The sequence below is a fragment of the Pleurodeles waltl genome, chromosome 5 (genome assembly GCF_031143425.1).
Source record: "Pleurodeles waltl isolate 20211129_DDA chromosome 5, aPleWal1.hap1.20221129, whole genome shotgun sequence".
Taxonomy (NCBI): Eukaryota; Metazoa; Chordata; class Amphibia; order Caudata; family Salamandridae; genus Pleurodeles; species Pleurodeles waltl.
In genome coordinates, this window is record NC_090444.1 from 971,679,464 (window position 1) to 971,693,849 (window position 14,386).

Below are 14,386 nucleotides of genomic sequence, written 5' to 3' on the forward strand. Positions count from 1 at the left end.
GGAATGATGATTTTCAGTCTGGTTTTGATGAATTGAAAAATACTCTCTGCACAGCACCTGTACTGGGTACGCCTGATTATCGTAAAGATTTTCAGTTATATGTGAGCGAGAGAAATGGATGTTCACTATCAGTGTTAACCCAAGAGCATGGCGGCAAACAACGCCCCTGTGCTTATTTTTCGGCCCTACTGGATCCAGTGGCCCGTGCACTCCCGAGCTGTCTACGGGCAGTAGCCGCTGCAGCGGTCGCAGTGCGCCAGTCGGCCGGGATAGTCATGGATTCACCCCTCACCCTGTTGGTCCCACACACTGTTGACGCATTATTGAACAAAACAAAAACACAGCATCTTACTAATGCACGATTAACTACTTATGAACTGACACTTTTAGCTAGTCATATAACATTAAAAAGGTGCAACACGCTCAATCCTGCCACTTTATTGCCAATTAATGAAAAAACTGAAGATTCTTATGATGACATACATGACTGCATTCTCCGGACGGAGGATGAAACAAAAGGGAGAGTGGACTTACAGGACACTCCACTGAGAGACCCTGATGGCATATTATACGTAGATTGCTCATGCATCAAGCTACCCGATGGCACTACCTCTGCAGCCTATGCAGTTGCAACAGCTACCACTGTAGTTGAAACAGCTAGAATACCACACAACTCTGCTCAGGCCGCAGAATTAATAGCTCTAACACGAGCCTGTGAGTTAAGTAAAGGACTTAATGTGAATGTTTACACGGACAGTCAGTATGCATTTGGCGTAGCACACAATTTTGGTCGCTTGTGGGCAGAACTAGGATTTCTCACTTCACAGGGGACACGTATTCAACATGGGACCCTTATAACTAACTTACTTTCTACCCTGGCGTTGCCCAAAACAATGGCTATCATGAAGTGTAGTGCACACAAAAAAGGTTACAGATGAAAGTGGACAGGGCAACGCCCGAGCCGATCAGACAGCAAAAGACACAGCGTATGCAAAGACAGGACACATGTATGTGGTATATAGTACAGAGAAGGTTCGTCCCCATGAAATATTTGGGAACACGGTAGAGAGTGTCAGGAAGATACAGGATGAGGCAACTGAACAGGAGAGAAAGGAATGGGAAGAAGGGAAGGCCAAGTTAGATGAAAATACGCCGTGGTGGACAGATCTGTCACAGAGGGAAAGATGGATGTTACCCGATGCATTCGTGCTGCCAATAGTGACTATGGCCCATGGTCCTGCACACGTTAGTGCGAAAAGCATCTGTGATTTGCTTGATCCGGTTTGGTCTAATAAAAATATCAGAAGAGTAGCTGACCAACTGGTTCAATCCTGCATGATTTGTTTACAACATAACATAGGGAAGGGTGCCTCAGTCCCCGCTGGGCATTTTTCCCCACCAACGTATCCCTTTGAAGTACTACAAATAGATTATATTGAGATGGAAAGGTGTAACAACTTAAAATATGTCCTAGTTGTGGTATGTATGTTTAGTAAGTGGGTAGAAGCTTACCCTACTAAAGATAATACTGCCCTTACCACTGCAAAGGTACTTCTGAAGGAGTTCTTCCCACGGTTTGGGGTCCCAAGGTGTGCCTGGTCAGATAATGGGAGTCATTTTGTAGGGCAGGTGATGAAAAGGGTGTGTGAAGGGTTGGGCCTCCGCCAGAAGTTTCATGCAGCTAACCACCCCCAGTCAGCAGGACTAGTTGAAAAATATAATGGCACACTTAAATTGAAGATGTCAAAAATATGCGCAGAACGTGGTATACGGTGGCCGGACGCGTTGCCCCTGGCTTTAATGTCTGTCAGGATGACGCCTCACTCTAGATCAGGGTTGTCACCCCATGAGATAGTGATGGGTAGGCCAGCAAATGTCTGGGGGGTCCCTCAACCTCACAAGTACTCAGAACTAGAACATCCTGTTTTGATGGACTATTTAATTTAACTCACTAATTCTTTGCGTTCTATTCACCAACAGGTGCGTGAAGCACTCCCATCTGTATCCACTGATCCAGGCCACAAGATACGACCTGGAGACTGGGTCCTCACAAAGAATTTCCAGTGGAAAAAGAGTCTCGAACCTCGATGGAAAGGTCCGCGACAGGTCCTCCTTGCTAATCGAACAGCAGTTAAAGTCGAGGGAGCTAAGAACTGGATACATGCATCCCACTGTAAGAAAGTACCCCTACTCGTACCCTCTGATGAAATAAAAAGTGGTGACCACCTGACGACTGAGGACCATTTCAGCAACACTACACGGAGTGATAAAAAACAGAACGACAGTGTGCTGCAGGAGGTTCCCTCAGATTTAGGTCACACTGAACAATTGTTTCCTGACCATACCACAGTCCACAAGATACAGTTTCCGCCCACGAAAATAAGAAAATGAACAATGAACTGATTGCTTGTCCCCTGTATTAAGTATGACGATAGCTGCAGGGCCGTGATTTTGACTGTCAGGGCGGACCGGAGTGTGTCAATAGGACTGCTGGAATCACCTGACAGTGAAGCAACCACCAGTCACGGGCAGCACCTAGGTTGGACTGAACTGCTAGTGGGACAAGCAATAAAGAGAAATGGATATTATACAAGAAGACAAGAGGAAAAAGAAGAAAATAAGTAATTTAAAAAGACTATTAGGCCCATGTATCGCTTGTCTCACCATCACAATACTATTTTTGGTACTTCTGTCCTGCATTGGGTGGGTAATACATGATTCTGATTCAGAGGTCCCACCAACTACGCCTATGCCTCCAGAACACAGCGATGTTTCCTTACCACCCCATGAGGAAGGACGACGTAAGGAATATGAAAACAATACCTTCATATCTATGTTACATCAACATCAGCTGGCTGTAAATAGAACAAATTGTTGGATATGTGGCTTGCTACCGAGTTCCGTGCAAAGAAGGTTGCCACAGATTGCATTCCCTTTTTCTTTTGATGGCTCCTGCAGCGCCTGGTATGAACTATCAGCCATTTGGGCTACCTCAATGGATGCTACTAATTCCGGACTATTGGTCACCCACCTATACCGGTTATGCTGGCCCACTAGAACGAGAGTTTATGGAACAAAGGAAGAAAAGTCAGAATATGCTGACCGACGAAATAGGTCTACTGACATATATTTTTTATCCTTTAATACCACAACCCGGATTGGCCGAAGATTTTTTGTAACACAGGTCAAGGCTCCACTTTGTTTTCAGAAAAGTGGTAATAGAAGTGTAGGTGCCAGTAACTGTAATGCTACAGTAATATTGAATGGAACTAATTGGCCTACCATGATACCATCGCGAAACTCATATTTTGTTTGTGGTAATAATGCCTACACCTCCTTGGTACCCACCTGGACCGGCACGTGTTACATTGCTTGGTTACTACCACCAACTTACACAGCTGGCCCTCACACCACAGGACTCGGAGAGGGGTAATATCTGCAGAAGATACCCCAGCACAAGAAGCATTGGACTACTTTAAAGGAGTCCTTCCATTTTGGGGCCCTATGATGAACAGTAGGTATATCAGAAATCTCACACGAGTTGTGGAAGCAACAATAAATGAAACAGCAGGAGCTCTGAGTAACATCACTGCAGAGCTCGCTGCTGACCGCCTTGTTACTCTTCAAAACAGAATGGTTCTTGACATTATCTTGGCAGACCGTGGTGGAGTGTGTACTTTGATCGGATCGAGCTGCTGCATTTATATACCAGACAATGCCCCTTCAGTGTATAAAGCTATTCAAAGCTTGCATATGATAGCTTCCACAATACACCAAGACGAAGGAACATGGGGCCAGATGTAGCAAAACAAAAAATTGCGACTCGCATTTTGCGAGTTCATGCGACTCGCAAAATGCGAGTCGCAATTTGTAATGCAAGGAAAAAAAACGTTCCGAAATATCGACTCGCACCCGGACTCGCAACGCAGTGTGCGAGTCCGCAGATTGCGAGGTCGCTTTTTGCGAGTGTGCAAAAAACGAACTCGCAATTAGCGAGTAGGTGTCGCAAATTGCGATTACCTTGAAAATTGCTTACAGGTGCAGCAGAACACTCCAGAAACCACACCAGAACACTCTGGAAACACTTCCTGGCACATGATGATGACATCACAGCCAGGAAGTTTACAACTACACCTGCGAGGAGGGAGGACCACACCCTTTTATAACTGTTGAATTTCACACAGGACAAACAGCAGCTGCCATGGAGGGCCCCACATGGAGAGCAGCCCACAATGTTCCTGAGGCCACAAAAAAACAACTGTGGCAGGACATCCAGGACAAGATCAATTCCCTGGGGGTGAGCCATAGGACCATCGACGACATCAAGAAGAGGTGGTATGACCTCCGCTCACGGACCAAGGAGAGGGTGGCTGAAAGGCTCCGGGAGATGAGAGGCACAGGAGGGGGACCATCGTCTGTGCCACCACCCACACCCCTGGAAGAAAGGGTGGAAGAAACCTTGGAGCAGGAGGCAGTGACTGGATTTGGGGACCTGGACACCTCAGAGCCCAGCACATCAACCGGTGAGTACCATGTGATATGCCTGTACCCCTATCAATGCCATACCCCCACCCACCATGTACTCAGGGGCATGCACAACCAAAATAGCTCCATTTCAGGGTAGCAAATGCCAGAATGATGCATTATGGGAAATGTAGTCAAGTAGGCAGTTCATAGGCAAATGTTTATTAGGAAGTGTGCAATAGATAGTAGACACTGACAGTCTGTTCCCCATGTCCCACAGGTCTCCAGCAAGACACCACCAACACTCCAAGCACCCAGGCCCATGAGGACACCCCAGGACCCCCCAGCACCCCCACCTGCACAGTCAGCAGCATCCCTGCAGTAGCCACACCTGCTGCAACAATTCCGCAAGAGGCTGCCCCAGCAACAGGCAGGGAGGAGACAGGTGGAAGCACAGGGCAGCCACCGCTGCGCAGGCGTCGCAGGTCAATACCATCTGGGCTGCAGTCTGCATCCGGGCTACTTCCTCCAACCACCAGTGAGGCACATCTGCTGCGTGGTCAGCGCCTGCAGAACAGAATTTTGGGCAGAATTAGTGGTGTGCTGCACCGCTTTGTGCGCAACAAACATGCCAGCATGCAGTACCTCAACACACGGATGGACATGATCTGCAGTAACACTGGGGACCTTGCCCTTGCCATGAGGGAACTGGCGGGAGGACTACTGGCCCAGGCAGAGGGTGGGCGGCGCAGGGATCGGCAGATCATGCACAGACTGGACAGGATGGCCACATCCATCGGCAGGCTCGCCATGAATACCACAGGCCTGTCGAGGAGGACAGTTGGGCTGCAAGTGGAGATGGGCCATTTCGCTGGGGATGTGGCAAGGGGCCTGGGACGTCTCACCCACATTATCGAACTGATGGAGACACGGGAAATGTCGAGGGCCACAGGGGAAACACCCCAGGACAGTGAGGAGGGCTCAACAGTGAGCAGTGTCTCTGTCACTGACAGCAGGGTGCTCAGGAGTGGCAGGCAGAGCACCACGGAACAGCAGGGACCAGCCAGGCTGGCAGGAGGGGCAGAAGGTCTTAGAGATCACCCTGGACCATTAAATGTGGCAAATGACGTTAATGTGCCACATGCCTGGTTGGCATTTTACTGCCCATGGACAATCTTCACTTGTGAATAGTTTATTTAATACACTAATAAAACAGTTATTTTTTTGCCACTTAACAAATGGAGTTTTTGGTTAATAGGTGAGTATGGTTGGAGTTGACACGTACCGTCCAAAATATTGTGTTGCAATGTGTTCCCGTCTCAGTCTGCCTTGATTTGCCAAACTCCTATCCCCATGATGGCGATGTGGTTGTTCTTGCTCTTCATCATCAGGATCTGGGTCTGCAGGGGTGAGAGGTAGCCCACGTTGGGTGGCTATGTTGTGGAGGATGGCGCATGCGACCACAATTTTAAATGCGGTAATGGGGGTGTATTGAAGGGCACCTCCACTGCGGTGGAGGCATCTGAATCTTGCCTTCAGGAGTCCGAAAGTGCGCTCAATGAGGTTCCTGGTCCTCTTATGTGCACTGTTGTATTGCCTCTCTGAATCATTGCTGGGTGTTAAAAACGGAGTCATGATCCAAGGCCTGAGAGCATATGCACTGTCACCTGTTGGGCACAAAAGTACACTGTTAGGAAGTCCAGATTGTCGTGCACAGTGACCTGTGTGTACTGTATGTCTGCAAGTGTCTGTGGCTCTACCTAGGAGGTAACCGTCTCCGAATTCCCCACGTTCCAGGCGTTGATGTATCCCACTATGCCTAAAAATGTATGAGTCATGGGTACTGCCTGGAAACTTAGCTACAATGTCAGTGATGACATAATGGGCGTCACAAACAACCTGAATATTGAGTGAGTGGGTACATTTCTGTTGCGGAAAATGTGTTCTAGATTAGCAGGGGGGCATATTTGAATGTGTGTCCCATCTACACACCCTATGACATGGGGAAAGTGGGCAATGCGGTAAAAGTCCAGCTTGGTGCTATTCATTTCTGCCTCATTCCTTGGTAAGTATATGAAGTGGGACATGTGCGTGACTAAGGCATCTAGGAAGGCCCTGAGGAACCTTGACACTGCACTTTGGGATACCCCACCTGCCACAGCAATGACCCCCTGATAGCTCCCTGAGGTCAAGAGGTGCAGTGAGCATAGCACTTGCACATGCGTAGGGATGGCGCAGCCACGCAGAGTTTGGTGCTCTAGCTGTGGTTTGAGTAAATCTATTAATTCTAGGATGGCTGCGCTGCTAAGGCGGTATTTGTCATAGATCTCATCCTCAGTTTGCTGAAAAAGAGTCTGCCTTGTTCTATATATCTTCTCCTGTCTGTGGCCCCTCCTCCTCCTCTGCTGGGCTGCGTGGACTCTCCTTCTCACTGCTATCAGGTATATCTCCGCCATCTTGTGTAACCCAGATGCCTTCTGGGTCTCCTTTTATACTTTGGTAATGGTTACCACCTGCTCTGAGTTAGTGGTAAATGGGACATGCAAAATGGCCTTTTTGCGACTAGTCGCAATTTGCGAGTTGCAATTGCATAAGGTTTGCGACTCGCAAATTGCGACTTGGTATTTGCGGGTCGCAAAATGGGGTCGCAACGGATGCGACTCGCAAACGGGTCCCATCGCTTTTTGCGAGTCGGAAATGGGCTTTTTGCATCCCATTTCCAATTTTGCACTGTCGCAAATTGCGATTCTGCCCGTTTGCGAGTCACAAACCTTTGCTACATCTGGCCCATGGTCCTTGACCGACTGGTTTTGGGGCTTGATTTCCCAATGGGGCTGGAAGATACTAATATTCCTTTTTGTGCTTGCTGCTGTATTCCTCACCTGTTGTCTTTGTGTACAGTGCCTATTTGCTTTGTGCGGTTGCTGTATGGCATCCCTTGCCCCCTGGCCTGTTCGCCCTCCTCAACACACGGTTATGCTGTCCCTTGAGCAGGAGATAAATGGCCTTATGTCCATTAACATAGACACTGAATGACGTTCAAACTTGCCTCACAATGGCAAAAGGAGGGATTGAGAAAATGTACATAAAGCTAATCATAGACAATAGCTGCTAGGCATCTGTTTATCTTTATTATGTTGCCATGTGCTCGACAAACCTCCTGAACTTTGATGGTTGACCTTGTGCTCGCAGCCTTGGGCTGCAATCTGCTTATCGCTGCCATATTACTTTTTCCAATTACAGTTCCGACAATAGTCGTGCTTAATCAGTAACTGCCAGAGCAAGTTTGTATAGGTCGTATAATCCTTGTAATAAACTTCTCTTTATTCCTCCAGTTGGTGACTCCGTCTGATTTGTGAACTCTCTGCTAAATTGACCCTGAAGACATAAAGGGTGTCCCTCCACCGCTGGGAAGGAGACCCCAGGTGGGGGTCTAATCTTTCCTGGTTACTCACACCCTGCCTTCATTATTTTATGGGAGGGTATTTTAGTACCAGTGACTGGCCATGTATGGTGCTGGATGTACTCCAGGTCTCAGAAGGAGCTCATTTACTACTGTTTTGGATTCTTTTTAGCCATAATGCCTTTACACTCCATGCCCTACTGCAGGGAGTAGAGACTTCAATTCTAGACTTTTTAGTAAATTTGCACTTGGTTATGGTGAATAGCAAAAAGTAGTACATTTACTACAAAGTGTAATTGTAAATTTACATGGGTAGGTTTACTCACATATAAATCTACAATTGTGGATAGGCACTATCTGCCTTTGTCCGAGGCTGTTTCTACACAATGTATGCCCAAGTATTGAGCTGTCTCTGCATACTGTCTGCTTGTGCGCTTTGATGTTTGTGGTCATTGCCTTCCATGTGATGTATGGGCTCTGCACACCATCTGTCCTTATTGATGCATGTGTCTGTGACTGCCTGTGTACACTGGCGGTGAAAGAAAAGGGCTGTATGTGGAAGTTGTCTACCGATATGGGAATAAAACAAAGCTAAACTGGCAATGGATAAAGAGAGGTAAGAATTACACTGGTGAAGCAGGGAAAAGATAAATGTAGTTTGGGAGTATCAAGCAGGGGCGGCTGGTGTTCACGGGCTAAGGGGCTGCGCCTTAGCCCTTTCTGGCCTCTCTAGTGAAGCATATATTTAAATACATTATGAAAGTAAAACATTTTCTGCACAACATTTTCCGAGTGAAAGTTGTGCACTTTCAAAAGCCCCACTGCACCTGCATCAGTTTGTGGCTGAAAGCTGCACAGTAGGGCTGACAGGGCTTGCCCACGCAAAGCCCTTATGTTTTGTCAGAAAGCAGTGACGTCCCTGGCTTATCTCCTCCTCCACCAGGAGCGCTGATAGTAAACAGCCTGGAGCATTTTTCTGTTCAGCCCGGGTTTCTAAAAACTTCATGCCACTCAGATATTATTACTCCACCCTTTCCTATATACTCAAATTGTGGGGTGTGATCAGAAGGCCTTACTGACCACGCCCCACTCTATGACTAAATTGTTAAGGGTTGGTTGAGAAGCATGTTACGAGAGATCACATTTTATTAAGAGAATGCGGCATTGCAAAAGAAATCCCCTTTTCCCGGATTGCAAGGAGTCTGTGGCAGAGAAATGAAATAAATACAATAAATAACTTCATCCAGGGCTCTCTAGGAGGCAGGAGTGTGACCTGAAGACCTCAAGTCATAAATATGCCATAGACAACGTGCACACAAGTAAGTTGGAGCTCTATCTTTTTTTACAGAGAATAAGAAAAAAATCTGTCCTTTCAGTTCTCATCTCCCTTCCCTTCACTGCCTCTGTAGGTGATTTCGTCTCTCAAAGGCAGTAATGGTTCCAGAAATGTATCATGGCTAGTTATGCTCATTTTATTTCTTCTGCAGGCTAATGATGTGATATGTCATATTAAACATGTAATCTGCAGCTCAAATAAAAGCGTAGCTTTTATCCCTGAAACTGCTGGAATACAGTGAGAGGACATAATGGTTTTGGGAATGTATAGAGAAGGAAGGGTTGTAGTGGTAATGTACTGAGTACAAAGAGGAAAATATAGACAGCAACTACAGACTAGCTATTTAGAAAGTGGGCAGCCTTAATTTTGTTAGTTAGTCCCCAGTGTGTTCTAAATATGCCAACTCTCATGAGAAGTTCTGCAAAATCAATCAGTTCTAAAAAGTTGGAACATTATTCCATAAAAACCTCTCAACATTCCCTTGCCAGGAATATTGGTGCATTCTTATATTCTTTGAGGTTCCACCCATTAAAAAGACTGAGTACTTTAGTTAATGCCAAATGAGTGATGAGCAGCTCTTAATTTTATGCACTATATTTTGAGCCTCATAGGGCTTTATTGATGAACCATGGACTGTAAATCAATATTGAAATTGGGCTAGCTCAATTTTAAATCGTGAGATCCTAAAGAAACACACATGTGTTGCACAAGCTGCCATTATTGGACTTCCGTCCAGATGTATGATGAGATCAGTCGCTCAACATATTCGTGAATGGCGCATCTATTTTTTGTGACCGTCTCTGATTTTGGGATGCAACATTTGTACTGATAGATTATTTTGCAAAATCATATGTGCAGTGGGTCGCAGAACACCCTGCCTAATGAATTATGATTAGGCTGGTCACTATTTGAGACCCCCTGTGATTGGCTACAAATACATGGATTGTGGCCTGCAAGGAACTGTAGGTGACTATCACCGTGGGTTATTTTTATGTATGTTTGTGCTCCTTAAATTTAAAGGAAATGATGCTGCTTTTAAAACTAAACATTCACATTTTGGAAGATGTCGGGTGGGCCACTGCCTGCAGTCCCCCAAGGACCATGGCCTACTCCCACAAGGCTTCCTAATATGATTCTCAAACGGGAAGGGGTCCTCAAGGGACACATTCCCCGTTACGAATCAGTTATCACCTCCTTTTGAGTGTCAATAATGGTCAATTGCTAGCAGGCACAATTGATGTCACAAACGATTGTCACATACCATACTGAATCACAGTTAGGAGGGAACACCCCTTTATCCATTGCCAAACAATGATCCCATATGGGCTGCTCAACACCATTTCAACTCGCAAAATATATTTAGCACAGCATTGTGCAATTACAAAGACTGTGATTTTGTGAATCACAGGGTTTGCAAATGTAGAATGGTTGTCCACATCTGGCCCTTCATCTCCCACAAAGATGATAGCATAGTCTAGAGTATCTTGAACGCTCCAAAGTTGTGTTGGTACCCATCAAAACACCTGTATTTGTAGGTAAATAAGATTCATTGTAGGTTAACTTTTTTGTTGCACATGTCAGTCATAAAAGGTTTCCATTCTTCTCTACACTGATGATGCAGCACTTCACGGTATCACACTGTATGTTATGGGTAAATTTATAGGAACATTTCAAGCAATCACTGAGGAATTATCATTAGAAACTGTTGACACCATTTTAGATGCACTGTTCTGGCAGAGATAAAGCACCTATGCAGGATCGGGTATGATGCTGTCCTCAAGAAGAGATGAGAAAATGTCCCCTTAAAGATAAGATTCAAAAAGCATTTTAAAAAGTAATCAATACATAGGTTTTGGGTCTCAAAAAGGCTTAAGAATGGAACTTTAGAAACCATGATGGTTTATTAAAAACATTAAACTGATATACAGAAGGCAAATATATTGTCTCAAAATCACTTAACATGTCTAATAATCCGTCATAGGGAATTAAGATAAGGCCCACAAATGGTTTACCATAAAGGCTATGAGCATTTAAATAGGTGCAGCAAGAGCAAATTCTGGAAAATAGTCAAAGTTCGTAATATGCAACAAATCAATATGAAAGCAGGCAGGTTCCCTAAAGGTTCAAAGAACAGGCTCCTAAGAGACTCAAATTCATTGTGTTTATAGACAAATTCATAATAGACACCAATGCAAATCACACCGTCAGCATAAAGTGAGAAAATGTATCACAGATTGGCAAACCAAAATACAGAATTAATACAGCATCAAATAATGCCATCATCCCAGCACTATAAACCTAAATGAATAATAATAAACTCCACTCTGATCTAATGTCATCAGAAGTGGCAGTACAAATCTGGTTACATAAATAATGAAAGCCACATAAATGAAGGAATCCACAGTGAACAAGGCAACAAGAGAGAAACAAGTTAGCAAATATAGGGCCAGATGTAGGAAACAATTTGCGACTCGCAAACGGCAAAAATTGCCGTTTGCGAGTCGCAAATCGGAGTTTCCTATGCAGAAATGCATTTTGCGAGTCGGAACCGACTCGCAAAATGCATTTCCGACTCGCAAATAGGAAGGGGTGTTCCCTTCCTATTTGCGACTCGCAGTGGTATGCAATTCCATTTGCGACCGCGTATGCGGTCGCAAATGGAGTCGCAGTTACCATCCACTTGAAGTGGATGGTAACCCACTCGCAAATTGGAAGGGGTCCCCATGGGACCCCTTCCCCTTTGTGAATGGACCACAAAATATTTTTTCAGGGCAGGTAGTGGTCCAAGGGACCACTACCTGCCCTGAAAAAATACCTAAACAAAAGGTTTCGTTTTTTTTTTAAGTGCAGCTCGTTTTCCTTTAAGGAAAACGGGCTACACTTGAAAAAAAAAAACTGCTTTATTTAGAAGCAGTCCCGGACATGGAGGTCTGCTGACTACAGCAGGCCTCCATATCTGCTAGTGCCCATAGTCGGTATGGGGCCGCAATTTGCGACCCCATAGCGAGTCGCAGACGGTGTCTGAGACACCGTTCTGCATTGCAAATTGCGAGTTGCAATTTGCGAGTCGCTCGGACTCGCAAATTGCAACTCGCAATTTGCAATACTGTATTGCTACATCTGGCCGTAAATTCCTCCAAGGGCCTCCAAGGACAGGGAGTCATTACAAAGCATCAGTGCACATTTTGCTATGTGTGGTATCAGTGAGAAATGAATATTTTAAGAAAAATGGGATATTCTGAAAACCAAGATGGAGTTAAGGCCTTATTGAGGCCTAGTACGGCCTATGACAAGAAAGCATAGTAGTATACATCACAGCACTGTTATTTCGAATGAAAAATGTTCGCGCTGCTAAGCAAATGTGGTCTAAACCAAAAATAGCTCTAAGAGAACTGATGTAATTAAATCTAACACTTTTTTTGGTTCCCCTGTGATGCGATCGAAAGGACTGTCCTAGAGGAACAATAAACAATTGTACTCTTGGAAGTAGAAAGTCCTATGCATAGCGATTTTATTCTTTTCCTGAAGCTTACTCCTTCGGAGGTTTGATGAACTATCAAAAAGGCTAACCTTGAGGCTGCCAAAGAGTTACAATTATTAAGGAGGCAAGCTGTCTTCGGTTGGTTATTGGTCCAAAGACACATACATCTAAAGGATTTGGCAAAGAAGCAAAGGCACCCTTCTTTCTTTCAGTGGCCATTATGGCTGGCCATCAGTAGAAATGGTTATAGATGCATATTCCAGCAAGTCTGTTGCTGCTAATTTACGTGCAGACGAGGTACGGAAACACAAGGCTATGATATCTGATCTGCTGGCCCTATTGTGAGGTGTGTTTCTCACATTTAAGCAATCTATGATTAGACTCTGTATTATATTTGATTAGAATTACGACCAAACCTGTGCTACAGTTTACAAAGAAATGCTACTAGGCCTGATAGGTATGAAGGGAGACACACACTCCTCTGTTTTCAATCTATTCTTAGAATCATTTCAGATTTTGAAACGGCAAAAGGGACCGACACGTGATCTTCGAAAAGATAGGTCTTTTAGATCTTGGCAGGATGCCAGAACCACCATGCAGTGACACTTCTCCCATCCTAGTATAAAATGGTAGTTCCTCCAGCCCCACAAACTTATGGTTAGTTGTCTCATTTAGAGGGAAGAGGAAAGGGTGATTGATGGCTATTGGAGACATTGCTGACTCTGTCCTCATTTTTTTGGTTTAAGTTTAAATATGTTTATTACTTTCAGGTTATTGGCTGTAGTAACATGTTCAAGTTATATGAAAGTACATCTAAACAGTTCGGCAATTTAGTGATTTGTTGTTACATAATGCCAGCAAGGAAAAATTATGCATCAGTTACATGTTTTAACAGTTCAGTCTCCTAGAGTATACTTATCTAGTCATGTAGCAAATTACAAGTGCATGTCTAGTGACAGTGATCATTGAGCAATTCATTGCCTATGCGGGCTACATGTGACTGTCTTGCACAATAACAGAAATAAAAAAATCATTTTCTCAAATACAACATAACTAATATAAAAACATTCTGGGATATCCTGGCTCTGAGCCCTGCATCCCCTATACCAGTTACATACTGTTAGACTTTTCATCCTTGGCGTGGTCTCCCTTAACTTTTTGCCTCTGTTCCCCAGGTTGTTGATGTGTGCTGGACTCTGATTTTACTGTTTTTGTTACTCTGGGCACTTTACCACTGCAAACCAGTGCTAAAGTGCAAGTGCTCCTGTTTAAAATGTGTACGTAATTGGTTCTCCATGATTGGCATATTTGTTTTACTGTTAAGTCCCTAGTAAAGTGCACTAGAGGTGCCCGGGGCCTGTAAATCAAATGTTACTAGTGGGCCTGCAGCACTCGTTGTGCCACCCACACAAGTAACCCTGTAATCATGTCTCAGACCTGCCACTGCAGTGTCTGTGTGTATTTTTACACTGTAAATTCGACTTGGCAAGTGTACCCACTTGCCAGGCCTAAACCTTCCCTTTTCTTACATGTAAGGCACCCCTAAGGTAGGCCCTAGGTAGCCCCAAGGGCAGGGTGCAGTGTATGGATAAGGTAGGACATATAGGCCCTCATTCTGACCTTGGCGGGCGGCGGAGGCCGCCCGCCAAAGTCCCGCCGTCAGATTACCGTTCCGCGGTCGAAAGACCGCGGCGGTAATTCT

The 14,386-nt window shown here is 45.0% G+C and overlaps 1 protein-coding gene across 1 annotated transcript; it reads left to right on the top strand.

Annotated features, from left to right (window-relative positions):
* The first annotated feature begins 3,903 nt into the window (after positions 1 to 3,903).
* On the top strand, positions 3,904 to 6,900 carry LOC138296204 (uncharacterized). Its single transcript, XM_069235115.1, has 2 exons — positions 3,904 to 4,523; positions 4,745 to 6,900. Exons 1-2 carry the CDS (start codon positions 4,202 to 4,204, stop codon positions 5,653 to 5,655), a joined length of 1,233 nt encoding a protein of 410 aa, XP_069091216.1. The 5' UTR covers positions 3,904 to 4,201; the 3' UTR covers positions 5,656 to 6,900.
* Positions 6,901 to 14,386: the final 7,486 nt, after the last annotated feature.